The sequence below is a fragment of the Micromys minutus genome, assembly GCF_963924665.1.
Source record: "Micromys minutus genome assembly, chromosome: 6".
NCBI lineage: Eukaryota > Metazoa > Chordata > Mammalia > Rodentia > Muridae > Micromys > Micromys minutus.
In genome coordinates, this window is record NC_137975.1 from 16,284,133 (window position 1) to 16,309,843 (window position 25,711).

The following is a 25,711-nucleotide window of genomic DNA, read 5'->3' on the forward strand; positions in this document are numbered from 1 at the left end:
AAAAGAGAGTGAGGAAAAAGAAGTAACAGAGAAAATTGCAGAAAGGGGAGAGGAAATGAAATCATGAGGGACAAAGAAAGGCGAGAAGAGTTTGCAGAAAGAAAGGAAGGCATAGAGTAGGACCATATAAAGAAAGAGGAGAAATGAAATGAGAAAGAAATTAGGGCAAGAAGTAAGACAAAGTGATTATTATAATCAATCACTTATGATTCACTCTGTCATTCAATGGTGTTTACCTGTATATCACTAAATATAAGGAAAAATATGGAGAATAGTTTTCTTTGCTATTTAACTCTTTGACTTTAGCTCTGTAGTATTTATAGAATCTTAAATGCAATAAGAAAGCCTAATTTTCCCAAATGTCAAGAACAGAAATTCCTTTTGTGAATGGTTTGTAGTCTTCATTAATGGACCATTAAAACATTCCAATACTGCTATTTTTCTTTTGGGATATTTTAAAAAATGATTGTCAAAACTATCTAGTACAATTGGCATTTTGCAAAATAAAATTAATAAATAATAAAAAAAAATAGCTATGTCTCTTGGGAACTTTTTCCTCCTACTGGTTTCCCCCTACTGGCTGTACCCAGTCTTGATAGGAGGCTCTTACTGTACCATGTTAGGCCATGTCTGATCAACATTTCTTGAGGACCTGCTTTTTTTTTTAAGGGAAATGTAAATAGTTGTGGACTGGATTTAAAAAGAGGGAAAATAAGATGGTCAAGGTCAGTATATTAAAAATACAAAATGGAAATGAAAAGTTTTTAAAGTTAGTTATGATTGGATAGGTTTAAAATACTTTTCAGCTTTGTAAGCATATAAGGCACAAAGGATGTAAAAATTCAGGAGTTGATAGTTATATTTTAGTAATTATTGTTTCACAATACAAGTGAATTTTAAAATAGTAATATTTTTACTTTCTCTCTCAATTCTATATTTTCTTTCTTATTCACTGAACTATCATCTATAGTTATGAAAATACACAGATATTTTCAGTTAAACAAGACATTTCTGTGCCAATAATATGTTTAATTTCAGTATGTGTGTGTATGTGTTTGTGTATACATTGTGTTGTGAAAATGACATGAGGAGGAGACACTCACAGAACAGCACATGTGTCTTCATGTCAGAAAATAACTTGGAAGTGTTGGTCCTATCTTTCCTTCAGCTGGTTTGGGGTCAAATTGATAGTGTTTGTCTTATATGACCAACAATTCTTCTCTCCCTGTCCCAGAACAAGCTATTCAATAAATGCCCCCACCCTCATCAAACTGTTAAGATCACAAAATATAAGAAAATGTCATTGATGAGATTACAAGGAGAGTTCCTATAATCTTTAATAGTAATATAAAAAGTTCCGCAGTGCTAGACCCTGTCCAAGAAAGCGTTTGCGTGCCACAAGTTCAATCTCAAGTCTCTTTCCTATTATTATAGAAAATACAAAGTCTTTGTTATGAACTTTTGCATTATTGTTCCCAAGTACTATCTCTTTGGCATGAATATTTCATAAAGCACAGAATCCACTCTCTGTCCTTCCACTGGTCTACTGGGATTGGCTCATCTTTTCAAGGTTTTGCAATATATAAATATGTCATTTATTCCAAACCTAATGCTTAAAGATGGAGGCATTTTCTTTATACAATAGACACACAAAATATGTAAGCCAATGCTATAGAAATTAAGACATTCATGACTATCAAATACTTGTCCATGTGTAGAGATACACAAATTTACAGTATTGAAGTGACTACCATTGGAAATAATTATTATAATGACAGTCATCTACCTACCACAGTGACAAAACTTCTAATATAGTTGACTTTTACAAATGTCAAGGATGTATTTAAGCTCACAGATCAGAGTTTGGATTGTGACTCTTTGGTTGTAATGATTAGGGGCATGTGATAAGGGATTGAACAAAGCTGGTGGCAGAGCAAATCTATTTTCTTTTCAGTAAGCAAAGGGGGAGACACTGTCGGTGCTCATATGCCCTTCTGGTGCTAACTTACTAAAAACTCAGCTTGCTACTTATAGAACCCATTGATCCCTTTAGAGTTCCTAGTATCAATAATAAAAAGAACTTAGTAATGACTCAATAGGTAACTTGAAGATAATGTTATTAGATTTTATAGAGCAGGAAATTTATGAGGTTATTGGTAGTTGAGTGGCCAGGAGAGGGCAGTCAGAAAAGAGAGAGCACACCATTCAGCTTCCTGGGTTAGGCTGGCACATTCCATAGGCAGGCATGGGCCAGAAAATTAGACTTCAGCAATTGGAAACAGGGCTTTTAAGGAAATGTTGAAAAATCCATGCGTGCCAGGAAAAGCATGCTTAACTTTTGACTATACCTGAAAATGGAAGTAAGAGAAAAAATAGAAAAGCTAGCCCTCTCTTGACTCTTAAGTCAGAAAAGGGAGATACTAGTCAAGGGAAGCAGGCACAAGTATTCGCATTGAGAGGAGGCTTCTGGGAAGGAAAAGAAATGGTCTCTACTCAGGCTAAAGATTTAACTTATCAGGAAGCTCAGATGCCTTCACCTTTTTCTATGATAATTTGAAATCCAAACAATTGCCAAGCTGATGTTTATATTTCTATCATGAAGAGAGGTGTGAGGGATCAGAGCTAAAGCTGCAACACTGAAGCCCCATGTCTTTCTACTACCTGCAAATCTAACAAAGTGCAGCAGACAGAGCTTCTCTTACAGGAGCAACGCCATTGGAGAACATTTCAAATTAGACTATAACTCCTTCAGCTAGGAAATATAGAAGCTGTCCTTGGCTCAAATTATTCTAGGCTCATACATGGTATTAAAAACCACAGCCCTCTTCTCACTGTTTAACTAAAACGGTGACTTGATCAGTAATAAATTTGATTGATCATCTGTTCTCTGATTTATAAATCATATTTGTTCATCTTTTATATATAGCAGTAGCAAGCATATCAGTAGTTATAGAATCTTGGTAGGAGCCTCTTATACAAGTGGCTATTCTCATATTCTAGATAAGGAAACTGAAACCACTGAAGTCCAATAGTCTGACTAGGACCATATGACATAAGACCCCACCTGACCCTTAACTTTCAGGATCAGACATCCACAGCCTGATACTATAGGGGGTACTCCTGTCATGATTAGTGGGCATCACTGTTTGTGAGCAATGCTCTGTGAGGAAACATATCAACTGCCCTATGTATGCTGAGAAATGCTTCTGTGCAAATTCACCAAGGCTGTCTTAAAAGCACCAGTCTTAGAAACCAGTGCACAAATGTGTCTAGTTTTATATGCATGCTGGAGATGGAACTCAAGTCCACATATAAGACTGTTCTATTATTATTATTATTATTATTATTATTGTTATTATTATTATTATTATTATTATTATTAATTATGGAGGTATATGCTCTATGTATGGGTATGTGCATGGCATGGCATAGATGTGAACGTCAGAAGAGAACTACCAGGTGTACCTTCTCTTCTTCCACCTTTACCAGTGTTCTAAGGGTTGAATTCAGGCTGCTAGGCTTAGGCAAGTACTTTTACTTGCTTAGGCATCTACTTGACCTAAGGTCTTTTTGATAGTCATTCTAATTGTTGTGAAATAATACCTCACTGTGATTTGACTTGTTTTATATGACATTTAATTAAATTAGGATATTGTTTTGTTTTTGTAAGATTATTGGTCATTAGAATGTCTTCCTTTGGGAAGAATATACCTTATAATTTGAACCATGTTTAAACAAAATTATTTAGCAGAACTTTAGTGATATTATTGAATTCTTAATATTTTGTCAATATACTATAGATCAGATGAGCAGTGTTCAGTATTTCTTTTACTCTATGTGTTTTTCTTTTAACTCTATCACTATCTCCCTTGCTGTCCAGAAGCTTCTCAGTTTCATTTATCTGATTTTCCTATTTTTCTTAAATTTATGTGCCTAACCAAATACCATGTTGATTTGCTACCAAAAGCAAATCCTTGGTTTCATTCAGTTAAACACTTAAAATAGGAGGTATGTTTGTGTATTATAGCATAGCATCTTTACCTAACATGCCCTTGGGAACGCCAATGCCTCAACCCAACATTTGTGATTCTGTAATAAAAGTTACAACCTGGAGCAGAAGAGATAATTCAGTGGTTAAGTGCACTTGCTGCTCTAGAGGAGAACTCTTTGGTTCCAGTGCTTATACCAGGAGGGTCACAAAGTCTTTCACTCAAAATCAAGGGAATATAACACAATTATATTGTGTGCTGGTATTTGTGTTTGTGTGGCCATGTTTGTGAGGGAATGTGCTACTGTGCATAAGAGGTGGTCACAGAATAACTTGCAGGAGTTGGTTCTTGCCCAGCTTTCTGTAGAACTTTGAGACAAAGAGGTTGTGAAACTAAGGGAGAAGCTCCTTTACACTGAGCAGTCTTACTGATCCAGAGTAAATGTGGTTTAGACTTGGACTACTGCATGCTAGGTACAGACAATATAGGTTCAAATATTTATCTGGTTTCAATGATAAGAACTGCCTAGTAGTGTCATCACTAATATTTATGTAATTTCCATTACTAGAATGAATGAAGTTGCCAATGGATTCTTCAGAATCATCCATAACATACTTCACCTTGGCTAAAAGCATAAGCTTAGAGAATTATTGCTGGTGAGAAGTGAAGGATCACTTGTGAGGATAGAGTTCAGAAACTAGGCATCATCTAGGGAAAATATGTAACTGCGGATTTCTAGTCTTCCACTTCAAATTTTCTAGATTAGAGTTTGCTTACTGGTAAAATCTCCAAGTGACTAGCATGCTCATATGATACTCATTAATAGTTTATATTTGACTCCACAATATGGTATTCCTATCTATATGTAGCAATTCTAAATTAAAATTAATTAAAACTAAGTGTCCTAGTTTCTTTTTCTTTTCTTTTCTTTTTTTTTTTTTTTTTTTTTTTTTTTTTTTGCTGTGATTAAAATATCATGACAAAAGCAACTTGGGGTAAAAACAGTTGATTTTAGCTCAAGTAAGGTTCACAACTTTAGCATTGAAAGTCAAGGCAGCAGGAATGTCACCTTTCCCATCAAGAGGAGAGGAAGAGGATACTTATAAGTACTACTAAACTCTTGATTGCCATTCTTGCACAGTGTGAATCCAAAGCCTAAGGAATGCCTCTGCCCATAAGGGACTGGATCTTCCCTCAACAATTAATAAAATCAAGATAATTTCCTGTAGACAGAATCTAAATAAGCCATTATTAAGTCTGTAAAGTCTTATAGGTAATTCTATATTATGTCAAATTGATAATTTAAACTAACCACTGTGCTAAATAAAAGAAAACTCAAGTTTGTAGAGATTTGGAAGCAGGCTGCTTTAGGTTTGAGTCCAAGCACCAAGATGTTGGCTCACAATCTTCGGTAACTTCAGTTACAGAGGATCTAATAATCTAATGGCTTCCAGGAATGCATACACACATGGTACACAGATATATATGCAGACAAAATATTCATATAAGTACAAACACCTTTTAAAGATTAACACAAAACCCCTCAATTTCTGAGGAGCACAAACTATAAGCATTGTGCTCAGTCACCACACACTGGTTACTGGTGGTGACCAGAATAAAATGTACAGACAGAGAATACACTTAATTTTCTAGAATAGATCTTTATACAGTGTCAGTATACATTTACTGAATATCTACTAAGATGGATTTCTGTGAGAAATTAAACGCCATAACAGGAAGATGAGTTTTGATCATTTAGTAAGTTTTTCTGAGTACCAAGTTATTCCCTGAACCTCTTTGTGAAGAGTAAGTGAATAATCACCAAAATGTGTTTGTGAAATCACACAGACAGGTAGTAAGATAGCTAGTCAATGTGTGTGGTACAGGGTATGTGGACCTAAGTTCATAATTCAAATCACCATTATAAAAGCTGGGTATGGCTATGTATGCCTGGAACTCCAATTTGTGGGAGTGGGGAAGGAAGAAAGCCAGATTCTAGGAGATCATTGGCCAGCAATTTTAAATGAAGGCATAAGGTTGAAGTGCATTGAGAGACTGTTACTCAAAAAGGTGGAGAGTGATTTAGGAGATGTCCAATGTCAACCTCTAGCCTTCACACACTACATAGGAGTATATATACATACACGTACCCATATGCATATGCATATGCACACACATACATATACATATTCATGTCATCATTCTTTCTTGGGGAGATAAATAAGTACAAGTTAGATATAAATTGTTAAGACCCTTTGCTTGTTGAAATAAAGGAACAAAGCATAGTGCAATTTCAGATCTTCAGATGAATGAGAAGAACAGGCAGGATACTGGCTCCCAAGAAAGTTTGCCTTGAAGGAAGGAAGGCTTATGTGTCTTAATTTAGACCACATGGGTGGGTCCTCACCCTCCTTTTCAGGGCAGCTGTGAACACAGATCTCTCCAGGGACAATGGCCCCATGCAATTTGATCTGAACCTCAATTCCGAGAATGGTTGTTCTCTCTGTTGTGTGCAATTATCCAATCTCATCTTCTGCAGAGAAGCTATTTGAGATTAGCAAACTGTTCTTCAATGTCCTTCAAAGACACCTGGACCAATTTGTTGGGAGGAAGCGACCAGCCTTATTGGCTGACTGGCTGAGTTCCAGGACATCATGGCTTTCGAATCAACTCTGACACTTGAAGCTCTATAGGGCCTGTAGAGAGCTTTGATAAAACTGCTGAAGAAGCTAGCTGTGACACCAGATGTATGCTCACACTGCATCATACCCTATTCTAAAGTTAGTAATGTAAAAAAATCAGACAGACAGACAATGTAAGCACTGCAAATAGAGCTTGAACAGGTTGTTCCCTTAAAACTCAGCCTGGATGATTGGGTAGTCAGCCCATATGAAGCTGTGCTATTTGAAGAGACATGTGGCTTCTGGAGGCTTGCAAACATATGAAATTAGAACTTTGATGTACTCACTATTTATTATTTAACACAGACTCAGAGTTTGTAAATTTAGATGTTAATTACAGAAGGCAGATGAGTTGGAGGCTGGGTTTCATCAGTGAAATGCTTGTCTTGCAAGCATGAGGAACTGAGTTTGATTTCCTGGACCCGCATGAAAAGCAGAACATTGTGGAATACAATTGTGATCACATCACTTGGGAAGTAGAAACTAGAAGATCCCTGGGGATCATTGGTCTAGGCTGGCTGAACAATAATATGGCAAAAGCTTCTAAAAGTGGATTCTGACCTTCACATATGTATATGTACACTAGTACATACTGGCCCACCCACCACACATACATGTACACATATTCTTGCACCAGAAAATAATCATAGTTGTAGTAGTAGTAGTAGTAGTAGTAGTGATAGTAATAGTATTAATAATAATAATAATAATAATAATAATAATAATAATAATAATAATAATAATAAAGTTTCAACAACAGCATCAGCAATAAGTTCATCAGACCTCAAAAGCAGGCACTAACTTTTGCTTTATATAATCTGATTTGTACTAACTACTTTAGAACCAGGTCTCTGAATGGTGTAAACAAGTCTGCCCCTGTCTCTCCTCCTCAAGTCGTTTGAACTGAATTTGCCATGTTGATGTTTCTTGTCTTAATGAGTTAAACTCTTATTGAATGCTTGCTATTTCTTTATGTGAGAAGCATTTGAGTGGGAAGGTGTTGCTTGGTTTTGTTTACCGTTATAACAAATCTTCTGTGGATGTGTACATGCAGATGAATCCATATGCATACATGTATGTATATATGTATGTATGTATGTGTATATGATACATAAATGTATGGGTTTTGAGGTCACAAGCCAACTGTGGCTGTCATCACTCAGGGGCTGTCAACCTTAGTTTTTTGAGACATGGTCTCTCAGAGGCCTGGAACATGCCAAATAGGCTAGGACAGTCAGCCTGAGTGCCTCAGGGATCCACTTGTCCTTTCCTCCCTTCCACTGGGATTGAAAGTGAATGCTACTACATCCCATTTTTTCCCTAAAATAACGGTTGTGCTGGAGATTCAAGTAAGATCCTCATATTTGTGAAGCAAACATTTAACCAACTGAGCCCTTTCTTGTCATGCATAAATACCTCTTTCTTTATGTCCAAATCCAAACTGGTTTGTTTAGTCTCTGCTACTTAACAAACAGGAGGTTCTGTTTACCCAAGAATCCAGCAACCATGACAGGGATTATCTTGTCATTTCCAAGTAGAATCTATACATAAAATTCAATCATATAATATACAATATCCTGAAGAGAAATACCATTAATACAAATATTGTAACTCAGCTGGAACCTCTTAACTGGAATCATCACAGACAAACAGAAATGACTTCTGTAGGTCAGAAAATCGAAGGTTACTCTTTTACCAACTTCTCTCCTGGGAGAGACTGATTCTGGTACCCAACAATCCAAATCCATTAGTGTTGTGGTTCAGTAGGTCTGATTGCCTGTGTGCCATCATGACTGTCAACTGGGTGACAATTGCATGTTCAAGGAAGCTTTTAAATGGTATGCACATTGGATAGGAAGATGATACAGTTTCCTGCACCCTCACTAGGCAGTTTATAACCACTTGTATCCCAGCTGTAAGTGATCTAACACCATCCTCTGGCCCCACAGGGCACTTGGCACTCACATGCATGTGCACATACCTATACACAGACACAAATGAGGAAAGGACCTTTTTAAAGTTATCTATTATTTAAAGGGGGAAATTGCACAAATCACATTTCCTTCTCAAAAATTTCAGACAGAAATAGGACTCATCGTCCACAGTAATAGAGATGAGCACCTTTAGATTTTATATTGGCCCTTTGTTTCCTCCAAAGCCCTGGTCATTTGGTATTCCCTGCCTTAAACACACCCACATAAATGCTATTTCTCTTTAAAATCTGGTTTCAGAAAAGTCAGCAGATGGCAGTGCACTATTATGGTTTCTATTTAATTTTGTATCTCTTGTATAACCTCTCTGGGTATTTTGACCTCTCTAAAATACCTGTTCCTGCTTACACAGTGATTCATTTTGAGGTTTATATAGCAATTATGGGCTTGTTAGTTTTACAACTGCAAACCAGCAATTTTCTATCATGATGCATTTGCCCTGGTTTTCCTTAACTAACGACTGGCCTATATGACCCATAAGCAACTCGAAAGTGACATTTCCAAGCTCAGGCAGCTAATCCTAGATTGTATTTACCTATCTCCAAATATTTGTACCATCTGTGATTCCATATTGGTTTTTTTGGCTTCACTGTTAACAGCTCAAGGACTGTAGCTCAGAAAGAAATGAAGCAGCATCACAAATGTGGAATGTATTATAAGCACAAGATGGAATTTATCCCTGAGATGAGGAGAAGAAAAAAAAAAAACCAACAATCTCAGGAGGTTGATGCATATGCAGTTTGCACCTTCAACTCGCAAACTCTGTTGACTTCTTGGCACTGATAAGGAATGTATAAACGGATGCTACATATTCCCTTAACCAATTCCCAATGCATGTTTGCTCTGGAGCTCAGAAGAGTCCACATAGTCTTCATATCAACAAAATAGAAACTCAGTATTAAGGGTGACCTTCAGTTTCTGATTTAGTTAAAACAATGGGGAAAAGTACTTTAAAGCCCCATTCCCATGTTTGGTAACCTAGCCTCAGCATAATTTAAATTTCCAAAACACTACAGAGATCTAGTCAAGCAAAACAGCACATTAAGAATGAAATGATAAATACTGTATCTGCCAGTCTGCCTCAGGTGAAAAACCCGTCCCTTGGACCACTCTCCCAACAAATGGAAGAAGAAAACACCCTTTCACTCCCAGATGCAATATTAAATTCAGGGACAGACTGAATGAATGAGCTCACTCTAGAAAGTTCTGGGATTTAATGTGAACGTAAGTGAATCGTGATCCCTACTTCTTCCCACCAACAGGAATACTGCATGACTCAAGAGTTCTTTATTTAGATTGATTTATTCATTATATAAATATTTCTCATCCCTGGTATTGGAACTTGGTTCCCTGTCAACTCTGTTTAGAAATAAAATAATCACAGTTTCTGTAATAAAATTATACTTATTGAGAAATAGATCTACTCAGGGTTTTGTGTATACTTCCATGCAAGTATATTTCTATGTATATGCACATGCATCTTTCTGTATGTTTGTATTTTATACATCTGTGTGTGTGTGTGTGTATGTGTGTGTATGTGTGTGTGTATCTGTTCATGTTTGTGCTACATAGAATGCTTATAAAATTTCTAAAAACATATTGGGATTCAGATTTTCCAAGAGTTGCAATTCTAAAGTCAAGTGGCTAAGAGCTTCATGGGTAATGTGCTTGCCATGAAACTTGAGCATCTGAATTCAGACTTCCAGAACCCATGTTAAAACACTCAGATGTGGAAGTACAGGTATGATTCCTCTGTTCTTAAACGAGATGAAAGGCAAAGATGGAAGCCTAAGGAGAACAGTTTGCCAGCTAGCCTGCTGTGTGCAGCATTAAACAGTTAGAGTTTATGCCTCAAACATACTAAGATGTATAGACCAATACCTAAAATACTCCTGTGAACTACTCATTCACACTACAGATTATGTGTGCCTTCACTCACATACACAACTGCACACATATGCTACACAGAAAATGGTCTGTGAAGAGGCTGAGTGTGGAGATCAGAGAATTCTGACACAAGGAAGGCCTAAGAAAGATCATGTCTGTGTAAATAGAAGAGACATTATTTCTTGAAATGGTGGTTGTCATAAGGAATAATTCTAGAGATTCCAAGTGAGGTTGCCTATGGACTCAAATTTTTACATATAATAAATCATATAGTAAATCATTAAAAAGTTATAATAACCAGTATTGTTGTGACATTTCATAAATGTAATGCATTTTTAGCAGATTAACTTCCTATCATTGCTTTAGCAATCCACCTCTTTCTGCTAATCTCAATCCTCTTTTAACAGATTCTCTCATGTTCTGTGGTTTTGTTTTTGTGTGTACTGTGTGTACAATGAATTTATGCTAATATAAATAAAACACATCATCTCATTACTGTTATTTTTCCATTTTTAATAAATAATATGGTGAAACTATACGGGTACAAAGTCAAATAACAGAGTATAAGAGATGTCTCACCAGCTAAGAGAACTTATTGCTCTTGCAGAAGACTAGAATTTGATTTCCAGTACCCACAACAGGCAACTCATACCCAACTATAATTCCAGGAGGACATGATACATTCTTCTGTCCTGCACAAGGTTATACTCACATGCACATAGCCACAAGCATAGACACATATATACATAAATAAATAAAATTATAAAAAATTTTCTTAAAATACATTTAAAAATTTTATATGCAAAGATTACACTTTGTCAAGAGCTAAGGAAATTAAAAGTAGCACTTGGACACCATCCATGTAAACAGCCAACTCTCACATAGGGAGGCATCCAACACCCAAAACAGTTTCTAACTCCAAACAAATCCATGATTTGAGAAAGTCTGCTCACTTCTGGGTCATGGTACATTTTTTAAAAGCAGATTGTTATGCTGAGAACACAGTAGTGTTTCTCATACCTGGCATATCTTTGCTCATGTTTGGACCATTTGCAAGAATGGGTTGGGGAAGGCAAGGTGTCAGTAATGTCAATATATTCATTCTTTGTTCCAGGAGATAAATTTTGCAAGAAATGGATTTCAGAAATTTAAGAAAGTAGAATGAACTTTAATGGACATTGGAGTAAAATGAAGACAAAAGAATCAGGGAGACATTTTTCTGAAGTTGTAGAGATGGCATAGCAGGTAAGCATTTGCTACAGGAACATGAGGACCTGAGTTTGAGTCCCAAGCATCCATTAAAATAACCTAGCCTTAGTTGTACCTGTTTCTTTCACCGTGGTGTTGTAGGAGTGAGACATAGCTCCCAGTATTACTCCGGGTTCAGTGAGACCTGTCTAAATAAAATAGGCAGAGGCATATATATATATATATATATATATATATTCATCACAGTATCTCCTACAATTTCTTCACACTAGAACATGCTCTCCAGAAACATGCATGCATATACACATGTACACACAAACACATACATATAAGCATGTACACACATACATATAGGCATGTACACATACATATAAGCATGTACACACACATACACACCCCAAAAATAAATCTTATATAAAAGAAATAAAGCTCTGATATTCTCACTCTGTGAAAGACATAAAAGAAATCTTAATCCTACCACAATTCACAACCAAGCAAATACATAGGTACACTCATTATATTTTAATAAAGATATATATGTGGGGCAATTCAAATAAACCAAGCCATGAGTTCATAATCTCAACACATTGATTACACCTCTGTTGCTTAGGAGTTATGACTCTCTAGCTATTATGATCATAAGTTTTGAAATTTTTCTCCATATTTTGTCAACTAACTTTTGACATTTTCTACCATTGACATTGATCTTTAATTCCTCTTATTCATATTTGCATTTTTCTATTCTATGTATATTATTTTGTTCTAATTTTATTATTTCTAAGTTAACTTATTGACTGCTGAATTAATTTAAAGTTTTTTTAGCAATTTTATTCTTCTGAGGATAAAAATATAACATCTTAACAAAATGCAGATAAATAATAAGATACATTTAATAATTTGACATCAAAAACAAGAAAAAAGAGGTAACAAATGTTCAATTCCTTGGATCAGAAACAAAGAAAGAAACTTATTATAGATGCTGGATCGAAGTCAGTGTGACATCTCCATGGCTAATGTTGCTTGTCACCCAGTTTGATGACTTGAATTTGATCCTTGGAACACATGTGGTAGGTAGAAGATAGAACAGATTCTTGTAAGTTGTAGCAGACATCCATACATATGTCAGTGTGTGTGTGTGTGTGTGTGTGTGTGCATGGAGAGAAGAGATGCGCACCAGCTACCACCCAAAGCTGGAACCTAATAAAATTTACTGGCTGCTGTTGAAGAGAGTCTTCATTAAGGACTTGTGGTCCCCAAATGTAGACTACATACAATATATGGTGCCACTGAGTATGTGAACAGCATAAACTTAACTCAGTTACAAAAAGAAAGAAGAAGAAAACAACAACAAGAACAATAGCAAAAAACTCATAGACAGTCAGAAGTTACTACAGAGTAGGGAGGATCTCTAAGGAGTTGGAGTGCATCAGGGCTAAATATTATCAAAATTCACAGTATACATGCATAAACTTTCAAAGAGTATAGATATTGTATATTTTATACCATACTAGATATTTCAAAGTATGGTGGACTAAAATGCTGAACAACTGTGACTCATAATAGCAATAAAGGAGAAAAGCTAATATGTCTGATGCTTTCCAATAAAGTCACCAAAGATAATGGACCTTATAGAACAATTTTTTAATAAAAACTTAATTCCCAGCAAGTTTAAATTGTGGAGTAATGCCACCGGCCAAATGATCTATTTCTAAACTGCAGAAGTTCTTTGGAAGTCAGATTTGTTTCTCTCTTAAGATGCCATACTTTGTGTTGATGATCTAACTTAGCTGGTAGAGTGCTTGTTGAACAAACATCAACCCTTGAGTTTTATCCCTTACACTATTTGCAACCAAGCCAGAAGTCAAATACCTGTAATCCCAGGACTTCTGAGAGAAACAAAACATCAGAGAATCAAAGGACATACCAAACTGAAGGCAAAGCTACAGGAGAACCTTCCTCCAGAGAACAGTTAGAGAGTTTATTATTTCAAATCCAATTTGAATGTGGTTTTTCCTGTATTTTTTCATCTATTTAATGAGAAAAGCTAGTTGGCAAACTTGTGAACATTTTAGTTAAAAGCTGTGTTTAGGAAACACACAATCACACACACACACACACATACACACACACACACACACACACACACACACACACACACACATGCGCGCGCGCGCGCGCACAGAAGGATGGCTCTATAGTTAAGTGCCTGCAATCAGTTCCTAGTAGCCTTACCTATAAGCTCACAACGACATGTGACTCAATCTCCAGGGGATCTGTGGCACCCTCTTCTGCCCTCTGCGTCTCTGCATGCACTGCGCTTAGACACATTACTGACTCCCATGCACACATATATACAAATCTAAACATTCAATAAAGATATAAGGTATTATGCTATCATTTATAAATGCAAAAGTACCATGTCTTGAATTTTATACCCTACTCCTTCATTTGAAGCATAGTTAATATATGTATGAGCTGAGAGTGTATACTTACTCAGTCCCTCTTGCTGAACATATATATCCTCACCTTCCACCAAGAGAGGAGCCTACAGCCCTATGTGGGCAACAGCAATTCCACTCTCGATGGTTTCCCTAGTTCATGGTATTTAAATAAATTGCCAGATAGCCTGCCATTCAGGTTCTCAATTATAACCCAGCCTTGTTCCCCTGCTCTTTTCAAGGCAGACACCCACTGAATAAAATAAGAAATCGAATGTTCATTTAGATTCTTTAAAAGGAGATGGGTATGAAGCTAATAAAAATGCCTGTTCCCCTCGCTTGTCTTCATTTGCTTCCTTGTAACCTCATGCATAACTATTTGTTCTAACCTAAGAAATCAATAGGTATGAGAAATTACAATGATATTAAAGTCAGGTAGTATGGACTTTGTCAGGAGAGCATTTCCCAGTGTAGACTCAGTTTTTATTATGAACTCAACTTAACTCACCTTTTAATTTTTTATATACTTTAGGTGTGTGTAGAGGGTATCCAGGGCATTCAGAGCCTTAAAGTTATAAGAATTTGTTAGCTGTCTGTTGCTGGTTCTGGGATTGCCAACCCTGGTCTACTGATAAAACAATTGGGTTCTTATGGTTGAACTATTTCTCCAGTCTGCTACCTAACTTTTCTAAAACCTTCATGTGACATATCACAAGTTCTCAACTGAAATGAAGATATAAGGATGTAGTTTATGTGACCGTCTGTAAGCTTCTGGAAAGAGAATGGTCAACTCAGAGTACTTCAATAGAACACTTTAAATATTTTGGGAAAACAAGTGTCTATCCAAAAATCGTGCATTTAAGTGAAGTTGTCACAAATTTATTTTTTCAATCCCCTATAGTAATGTATATTAAGTGCATTTAAATATCACATATACATAGAGAAATGCATGTCATATACATGAATTTAACAATAAAAGTACAGATACATTTTTACTGAGTATTTGTTTTTCCAAAATTGCCAAATTATACTTTGAACAAATATAATGTGTGTTCAACTCCCAAGTCCCCATATGAGAAGCCAAGAGTAGCAAAACGTGCCTAAAATTTCAGTTCTGGGAGTGAAGTAGAAATTAGTGGATCCTTGAGTTGATTGTATTGACTGTCAGTTTAGCTGAGACAGCAAACTTTGCATTCAGGGAGGAACTCTGTCTCAAAACACAAGATAAAGAGTGATAGAGGAAGTTGCTGAAAGTGAAGAACTGAATCATCCACCAATACAACACACACACACACACACACACACACACACACACACAGACACACACACACACACACACACACACACACACGCCAGAGAGAGAGAGAGCGAGAGAGAGAGAAAGAGAGAGAGAGAGAGAGAGAGAGAGAGAGAGAGAGAGAGAGAGAGAGAGAGAGAGAGAGAGAGAGAGAGAGAGAGAGAGACTTAAACATTTCAAGAGATCTAAAGGTGTAGAAAGAAGCCTGGAAATATAAACACAAAGATTACTCATTTTTTCCCTTGGATATTCACAAGCAATGTGAACAAACCTTTCAGCTTTCTCCACACCTTCTTCCTATTGAAGGTGGTTGAGTGTGGTTGTTGACAGCATGTGGATAGCACCATAAGTAGTAGGCAGCTTCAACCAGACGTCTGTTTAACTCTGCCCTTAACCCTTCATCCTGCATTTTCATCTCCCTGACTTCAAATAACCAATCTGCAGAAACCCTTTAGTGTTTTCCTATTCTGTTTGCACAGAAATGTTCTGCTTTTATCAGTGGAATACACATATTGTCTGAACACTAGTTTCAAATTATTAATGTTTTTACCATTTTAGATAAACGACATCACGGTAAACAGAGGCCCACTTTATCATGTAAAAGACATAACAATGGATATGTTGAATGATAATTTCTGAGCAGTTTAACCCAAGATTAAAATCTTTTATCAGTCTTATAAAAAGGTAGAATGATTGGAGTGGCAGTGGATGTTAGATTTTATATTCCTTGTGGAAGCATAAAAATTTCTGAGGCCCTAGAATAGCTCATATAGAGATATGAATATGACAGATCTCCATCTCAACCACCTTATCACTTTCCCAAACCCTATTATTTATCTCTGCTGCACCTAGCAATGGTAATTATCCCGTAGGTGAATGTAGTTCATGATAAAAATACCTACCCTGCAGAGAGAAAGTGGATTCTAATGATTTAGAGATCATTTGATTTCGGCATGGGAAAATTAGTGCATTTGGGGCTGAGTCGATTGCCTGTGAGGTAAAGTGCTTGCATGCCTCCATAAGGACCCACTTTCAGATCCACAGCACTCAATGTGATAAGCTGAGTATGTTGCAATGTGCCAATGTCTACAGTTCTGCGAAAGCAGAGACAGTATATCTCAGGGGCTCAAGAGACCTCCAAGTAAATGGGAAGAAATTTAAGAAGATATTTAATGTTGACTTGTGTCTTCCATATACATTTACTTAAGTAACTTCACTCTCAGAGGGATGTGTGCATACAACTATGAAACACCTATGTAACACAACACAGATATATTAATTATTGCCAAAACCTATGAAAATAAGACAAAAAATGTGACAGTAGGGTCTGGACATATTTATCAGTCCTTAAGAAGATTTATGTAGAGTCAAGAATTTGAACAGAGGTATGTAGCAATGGGGGATCGGGAACTGGGGTTAGCTACCAGAAAGTCCTAGGTGCTAAGAAAGCAAGAAGATCCCAGGACCCAATGGGAATGAGATTAGCTGAAATCTCAGTAATGTGAAGAGAGAGAGAGAACCTGTAGAGACTATACCCAGAGGCTAGGCATTGCCCTGGTTGAAGGATGGAACCACACATCTGCATCAAAAATTTTAACTCAGAATTGCTCCTCTCTAAAGAAAGAATGGGGACAAAGAGAAGAGCAGAGACTAAAAAGTGGATAAACAAGAGACTGCCCCATTTCAGGATCTATCCCATATGCAGCCACTAAACTCAGACACTATTGTTGATGCCAAGAAGTGCTTGCTGACTGGAGCCTGATATAGCTGTCCTCTGAAAAGCTTTGTCAGAGCCTTAGCAATACAGATGTAGATGCTTGCAGTCAACCATTGGACTGAGCCCAGGACCCTAATGAAGGAGTTAGGGTAAGGACTGAAGGAGATGAAGGGGTTTGCAACCCCATAGGAAGGACAACAGTATCAGCCAACCAGATCCTTCCAGAGCCCCCAAGGACTAAACCACCAACCAAAGGGTACACAAAGGGTACCCATAACTCCAGCTGCATATATAACAGAGGATGGCCTTATCTAGCATCAGTGGTAGGGAGGCCTTTTATTCTGTGAAGGCCTGATGACACAGCATAGGGAAATGCTAAGGCAGTGAGAAGGCATGGGTGGGTGGATCAGGGAGTAAGTACTCTTGTAGAAACAGATGGGAGGGGAGATGGGATAGGGGCTTTGTGGATGGGAAGCAGGAAAGGGGGATACCATTTGAAATGTAAATAAATAAAATAACTAATAAAAATAATTAATAAATGAATAGTTTCAAATAAGAAAAAAAGAAAATATAAAAAACAAAAACAAAAAAGAAGAAGCTGCTTTTGCTGAGGACCTGAGTTTAGTGCTAAGAACTCATGGTAGGCTGCTTAGAAACACCTATAATTCCCAACCAGAGCATTTGACACCCTCTTCTTATCTCTGAAAATACTGGATTCACATGTACACACACACACACACACATACACACACTCACAAACACACACACACACACAATTTAATAAACTAAATCTTTAAAGTAATTAAAAAACTGGAAATACCAATGATATAATATTAACTTGGATAGTATCTTCAGAAAGTCATTTAGCAAACCTATGGAACTAATTTCCTAATTAGAATCTCATCAATACATGACATTTGGCATATACATGTTACAGTGGAACAACTATGTATGATTTTCTATGGATAATGTCTTTTAACTGTGCTTGTTCTAACCCTCCTAACAGCAATGATGCCAGAGACATGTACCCTGGGACATTGAACACGGCCAGATGATCATCTTTCTGGTGATATTTACAATATATTACTTTTAAAATGTTTTATTATACATTTTTCCTTTTGTAAATATATATACATATACACATATACACATACATATGCATCATATACATACATACACACATGTGCACATATACATATATATAATATACATACATACACATGCATGCACACACACACACACACACACACACACACATATATATATATATATATATATATATATATCTTTTTGACAATTCCATGGCTGTGTATAAGACATCTTGATGATGTCACGAAACTCTTTTTTCTCCAACAGGTACCCCTTCTGCTTTCATGTCAGTTTTCTTAATGGTCCTTTTGGTTTGCTTAAGGTTTTGGACATGTGCATGAGTGTGAGTCCGTTTATTGGATTATGGGCAATTGTCAGGTGGCTACAGTGCTAAAATAATGTCTCTGGTACTCCATGGCTACAGAAAGAGGATCACTTCTGTTTACAAGTGCATTCTTGGTAGAATCTCTATGCCACCATGGATGACCCAAAGCCGATGCAGAAAGATGTAGTACTGATAAGATTTGGTGGATTAAGAAACTAAGTTATTTCTAAAATTTAGAAAGAGAGGACCTGAAGTAGAGAGGACAATACAGGGGTTCTTTGAGAGTTAACTAAAGGAGGGAAAGAGAGGGTAGATATTACCAACTACATTGTGTAGATGCATTAAAATTTCAAAGAGTAAATGAAGAAAGGACTTCTCATCTTTCTAGGAGCTATGAACTGCCAGTAATTCCTCAATAAAGAATGGGCAGTGCCTTATGAGTCGTTCCCCTATCCACTGGAATTCTGATTGGGCTGAGTCCTGAGAATTACCTGTGAAGACATGAGTTTCATGGCTTTGTCTCCAGGATGGAGTTCTGTAAATCATATTCAAATGCTTTCCTTCTCACAGTGACCGTCTGACTAAGTGGAAACTATATGCAACACATTTGATACCTAATTAAAATTTCAGAAAAATAGCCTATATTTATTTCTATCATGGTCTGTTAAAGAATGAGATAGTCAAACAGTTTTGAAGGATTGCATTCTGAGATGCAAGAGAATACTTCAATACCTGAATGTCATGAAGTGCAAAGATTGTCTCGTGATACATTCACAGACAAACCATGTAATCATGCAAATGTTCAGTGAATGCCTAAAACCTATAAAGTACCTGCTAGAGGTAGTTTATAATCTTTGTATTATTTAAATTTTGGTGAGGCTCCAATTCCCAGACCTCACATTTAATGAGAAGACTGAGTATGAGACAGGGATTCTTCAAAAGGTATTATTCTTATTCATATTATCTCATTTAATCCTCACAAGAAGCCTGTACAGGTCTAAGAGTCTCCCTCCTTCACAGAGGAAATGAAGATATAGCATCATCGTGCCGACCAGAGCATCATTTGTGCTACTCTAATAAAATACCCTGGGAAATAGCAAGCAGGAGAAAGGGTTTAGTTTGCCTTATAATTATAGACTACAGTCCATCACTGCGGGGAATAAAAGGAGACAGGAATTTGAAGCAGCTACTCAAGTCTAATTCACAGATAGGAGCAGAGAGATGAATGCATGCATCTCCCTACTCATCAGGCTTTGTCTGGCACATAGCAAAGCCTACAACCAAAGGCTAGCACTGTCCACTTCCAGGAGGTGTCGGTGAAGGCAGTCAAGATAACCCCTATAGATACAGCCACAGACCAAACTTCATGGAGACTTCTTTCCCATCTGATTCCACCTTGTGTCAAATGGAAAATTAAAGCTAGGTCATTAGGACTTTTAGCAAATACCCACTGTCAAATGATAGTGAATATTTGTGGTTGGTAGTGCAAAGGTTCCCAAGAATAGCCAGAAAAATTGTCTATATGTAGCAGGATACATGTTAAATAAATGAAATATGCCTTTGATATTAAGGCTTATAACATTTTGCAGTAATAATAATTCAAGATACTGAAATTCAGAAATGGCTTTATTTTTCCCTCAATTTTGGAGATAATGAGCTTAAACGTTTTATTTTTGGTGCAATATGCACAAGATAATGTAGCATTAATATTTCATAACATAATTTCCTTTAATGTGTTTTTTATATAATTTAATTTTTAAATGTGTCATGTGTTCGTCCCTTGAAATAAGTAGATAGATATAAAAGCAGATAATTCTCAGTAAGGGGCTTTTGTGCTTTTTCTTAATTCAGTAGATAAAATGACTCACATATGAAATATTTATATTGTATGTTTATTAGTTTAGTGTTTTATGTTTAAGTGCATAGAGAAAGAAATTAAGAGATGGTAAAGGTGGACACATTTGTCATGTTAGCACTCAGGAGGGAGAGCCCTGAGTTGGAGGAATTCCTTGGGTACACATGGAGTTCAAGACAATAAGGTGGCACATAAAAAGACCGTTTCAAAAGTACCAACAATCAGGGGCTGTGGAGAAGGATCAACCAGTAAACTGCTTGATTTCCAACTGGGAGAACTCAAGTGCAGATACTCAACACAGCTAGAAGATCCAGGAGCAGAAATTCTGGGGAAGAGCCTTGGGCTTGGTGACAGCTAGTTTAGCTAGTGGGTCACACATTTAGATTCAGTTAAAACTCCTGCGATTAAAACATAAGGCAGGAAGCAAGAGAGAAATGTGCTGGAAATGGGCGTTGGACACACAAACACACACCAAGAAAGACAAAGAATAGAAATTTTGCATTCTGTCTCATATCGTAGTATCATCTTTATTCATCCAAAATTATAATTTCTGACCAAATCATATGGAACTCTCACTGTAAATTGCATGATATTTTTCAAACGTTGGTTAGAAGAAAATAACTCCCTCCCATATATTTGATGTGTGGTGGATTACATGGGCTTGCTATTGTGTTCTGTTGTTTTTGCTTAGAACAGTTTTGTTCTGAACCCCAGGATGATCTGGACTCTTGGTCACTGAGCAGCTGTGACTACAGACCTGGTTCAAACAAGCTTTGCAAAATTCCTTTCAAAGTGTTTTCAAGACTCTATGTTTAAAAAAATAGTTTTACTACATTATGAAATGATTATATATTAGCAGAAGAAACATGAACATTTTTTACAACTCAGTCTTTAGTGTGCATTTTAAAATTTTGATTAATCTTTCTAGACAAAGCTGGAGGGAAAAAAAAACTGAATGACAGCATTTCTATCAAAATGCTTTCTATTAGTATTCCTTTGACGAATTCCTTTAAAACAATCTCTACATCATCATAACTTGACCATGAGTTATTTATCAGGAAAACTGCATGAATGTGCTGGGAAAACTTACTCTGCTACTAAAAATAAATGAATAAAAGAAAAATGCATGGCATTTTTCGTTATTGCTGTAAAAGAGTGCCGTTTATCTCTGCTTCATAAGGGGAGTTTGTTCTTTTACTTTAGTTGAGTTTTCTGTGTGCACACAGTTGTTTTATTTGGGTTTTGTTTTGTTGTGCTTTCTTTTTTGGTTTTAAGACAGCCAAGCACTCTGGAGGTAACTGTCCCGGTTGGCGTCAGCAGAATGGCGCCACCTGGTGGAACGAGGACAAATTCAAAACCTTGCCTTGCTAAACTCTCACAAACCTTGGGAATCTCCTCAGGACCACAGCAGAAAGATAGAAACGTTTTCTAACCTTGCTAATGCATTTGTGATGATCTACTTGATTTGTTTTATTGTTTCTAGATTATTTATATTTCTAGTTAATTGTTGACGTTTCCAGAGGCAGCATTTACACAGTGGTTGATGATTTAAAGAGACATATATCTATTCACTTCTCAAAGTAATATTTGCACAGGCACAAAGCAAAGTTTGCAACCATCCTGCATAATTCTCACTATAATTTGTTGTGATTGTGAAGAAGCTGGAGGGGGAACTTGTGATTTAAATGAGCCAAGTTCAGTCACATCTGAAGACAAAAATTGGTTTCGGGGCTTATCTTTTTTAGAAGGGCATTCTTATCATCCCTTAAGTGGGAAAAGAAGACAACCAAAGTGGACTCAAAACGCTGCTCTGAGAGTCGAATAAAAAAGTGCATTTGGTAAACGTTTCCTGCTCAACTCAAGCACATCTGAGGACATGGCAGCGGCTTCAGAGGTGCTTGTTCTCAGGTAACAATGAACTATAATTGGCTACTTAAGATCCTCAGATCCGTCAATAAAAAGTGACGAATGGATCATGGTAAGTGGGTGTGATTGTATCTGCCCTGTCAGAGTATTTATTTTTGAACCTTTTATAAATGTAGAGTATTATGAAAACAAAATCAGCTTTTGAAAAATGCAATCAAGTCTTTAAAAAAAAAAACAAATGAATCAATCGCTATTTTAAAAGGGTGATGATTAAAAGTGGTAAATATATAATTTTTATATATATTCTATATATATATATTAAATGTGAACAGCTCCAGCTGCTTTCTGAGGAGGGGTTGTCTCTGGTCAGGGCAAATGTGACAGAGGACAGCTAATGACAAGAGGAAGCAGAGAAGACAAGCCCTTTGCAGACTGTGAAAGCTAACAGATTCTACAACCTATAAACACTCACATTCCCAAGAATGACTTTTCTAACCCTGTACTAAATGCACGTGTTTCAGATGCCAAAGGACAAGGCATCTTCGAGGCTCATGGAAATCACCGTCTCAGAAAGTGAAAGACCTTTTGGACAACATTCAAAAAATCTAAATCATTCGGAATCAATAGAGAGTGACCAGGGAGCTGGAATGTGCCTTCTGTTTAAGGCACACTCTACTGAAAAGAAATGCATGCAGGTACAAGTTAAGTCAGATGTATGAATTTTTATTTTGAAGTATCATACCAGTCATTACAATTATTCTAACATATCTAGCATCATGTGGACACTGTGGGATTATTAGAAATTCAAGGCATAGTGACTGAATCTGTTCAATTTTTTTTGTGAGTTTCAGACCTTAACTTAAGTATTCACAACAACTTCCCACATCATATTCATATATGTCTTTGGACAAGGAAAGTGCTAGCTAGCTAAAGGGACTCCAGGGACTTTGTGAAGGCCTCCTGTGAGACCACTGCAGTAGTCATATTAACCTAACTTTGCATTTACAAATCAGCCTCTTCCTATACAAGGAAGAGATGCATGCCACTCACACTTCAGAATCATATGCAAGCACAGAATCTTCTAAAAACAGCCAATTAGAATTAGAGTTCTGCAGATGACCACTCTCTGAAAATCTGACAGAACCGTTTTAATTATGCATCCTAGAGAAATAAATAAAGCAACATATGAACCTTTCCTACCATGTGAATTTTACGTGTCATGTTAACCCTAACAAAGGGATTTACCATGCATACATCCAGTGGGCTTCTGTATATCAGCTATGCCTCTTGCAAACCTCCCCCACCCTTACAGAAACTGTCTGCAGCACTTCAAGTCACCAGTTGGTGTCACAGGTTAGTGAGCAAAAAAAAAAAAAAAAAAAAAAAAAAAAAAAAAAAAAAGTCATGTGGAGACTCTCTCCTGGCTAATCATTCTTATCGGTCACATCACTCCAATAGCAGTCGAGAGTCCAAGCCTTGTGGATTAAATTTAAGGACTTCAGCCTAAAAAGGGAATGTTACATCCATGTTCCTCTCCTGAAATTTTTTTTTTTTCAGTAAGTCAGCTTAACCAGCGTCTGCATGGTGATGTGTGCTGATGGGGGAGGGGACAGAGACGATGTATAAGAAGAGGGAACATTGTAGAATAATGCCTTCCTCTTTGCCTTCTTACTTAAGGACACATAATGGGTGGTTTAAGGCATCAAACACTTCATAAACTCAGCAATTTTTACTTCACAAACAGACAGCTGTAAAACACTGAAAATTTTCCACCTGTGTGAAACACATGGGCGAGGAGAAAGGATGGGGGTGGGGGATGGAGGAAAGAGACCACAAGCCAGGAAGGATGACCAAGACTGGAATCGTAATAACAACCTCCCTGGTATCCCTTCCTCTGCTTCAGCATCGCTCTGGGCAATTTGGACAGCTCTTCCAGGGCTCCTGTGTTTAGAATACCAAGAGCTGAGGAACTGGCTTCTACTTGTCTTGCAAGGTCCCACTGCCCAGACACCACACTTCCAACCATGAACTATGCCCGAAATGCCTCTAGCAGCCGTCCACCAACAGTGTGCTCCTTGGGCAAAGAGCTTGGCTCTCCACCTCCTGCATCTTGCTACGGGATGCTCTAGCTCCGTAGCATTACACAGACCAAGAATGGCTCTCTTACTCCAGTTGTTATTGAAGTAAACATGACCACCTCTCCGGGACTCTCTCTACAGCCTCCCTCCTCCTCGATGGAGCATCGCTCCACTCCTGACCCCTCCAACTTTAGGAAAAGGCATGACCCAACTCTCAAATCTCCCCCAAACCAGACACAGGAAATAGACATGTCTCCACAACATTAGGTTACAGATTTTCTGAAGAGCCAAACAACACTAACCAAAAAAAAAAAAAAAAAAAAAAAGGGGGGGGGGGTGGCAGGAACCAAAGGACTCAAAGGGGACAGTAATAACCAATCAGCAAATACAAAGCACCTACGTTCTGCAGAAACAACACATAATTAACAGACCACCAAAACCGGAACCTTTCTTGCCACCCTGAATGATAAATGCCTTTCTCATGTTTAGTTCCTTCCACCCAGCAAACTAGAGAACCCGAGTGCTCTTTTCCCATCCTGCTTTTTCCATCATGGTCCTCTCAAAAGAAAACATAAGGAAAACTCTGATAGCTTAAAGGTCGTTTGCCTACTTCACTATCTCTGGCCAGCGCGCGTCTGAGCCACAGTGAGAAAGGGCTGAACCTGTGCAAGAGACAGTCTCCAGGATCGCGCTAGATCCATTCAAAATGCGTTCAGAAGTCAAGACTCCCCACAGCAGAACAGATCACCCCTCCCTCCCACGGCAGCCTCTTCGCTGTGGCATATCATCAGCCTTTACCTCTCTGCCCACTTCCCCTCGGCTCTCCACCTTGAACATCCCGTTGCGCGGCCCCAGAGCGCACTGGGATACCCTTAAGTTCCTGCTGGGTCCATGGATAAGACAAGAAAGCCTGGGAGTGGGGCGGAGGGAATATGAAGAGAGGCAAATGTTGGAGGAGATCTTGAGGGATGTGTTTGTGTGTGTGTGTGTGTGTGTGTGTGTGTGTGTGTGTGTGTGTGTGTGTGTGTGTGTGTGTGTGTGTCAGGGGTGGGGGTGACTGACTGGAGCCACCCCTCCCGGGAGGGATAGTCCCTAGAAGCCAACTCTCACCTGGTCTGCTGGCTGCGACTGGGTTGCCCTGGTCCCGGGTGTGGGTTGCTGCTCCTGCTTCATGGCTGTCATCCCCTTGCCGCCCGCGTCGGAGCTCACACTTCCTCGCGGGCACTTCACACTCGGGGACCGTCACTTGGCAAGCGATCGCATGTCACAGACGCCCCGTCGCTCTCGGA

At 37.7% G+C, this 25,711-nt stretch overlaps 1 protein-coding gene across 5 annotated transcripts in view; it reads right to left on the reverse strand.

Annotated features, from left to right (window-relative positions):
* Positions 1-25,711, reverse strand: part of DPP10 (dipeptidyl peptidase like 10) — a gene marked incomplete at both ends in the record, with an annotated part of 1,446,555 nt that overhangs the window by 679,198 nt on the left and 741,646 nt on the right. For 2 of the 5 annotated variants that reach the window (XM_080918335.1, XM_080918334.1), the window contains one exon: positions 25,221-25,259. The exons of 2 other annotated variants lie outside the window; for them this stretch is intronic. In XM_080918335.1, coding sequence (XP_080774461.1) covers positions 25,221-25,259 — 39 coding nt within the window. Of the gene's footprint in view, positions 1-25,220; positions 25,260-25,532; positions 25,605-25,711 lie in introns of those variants that run through there. One more of the 5 variants, XM_080918331.1, reaches the window with a different exon arrangement.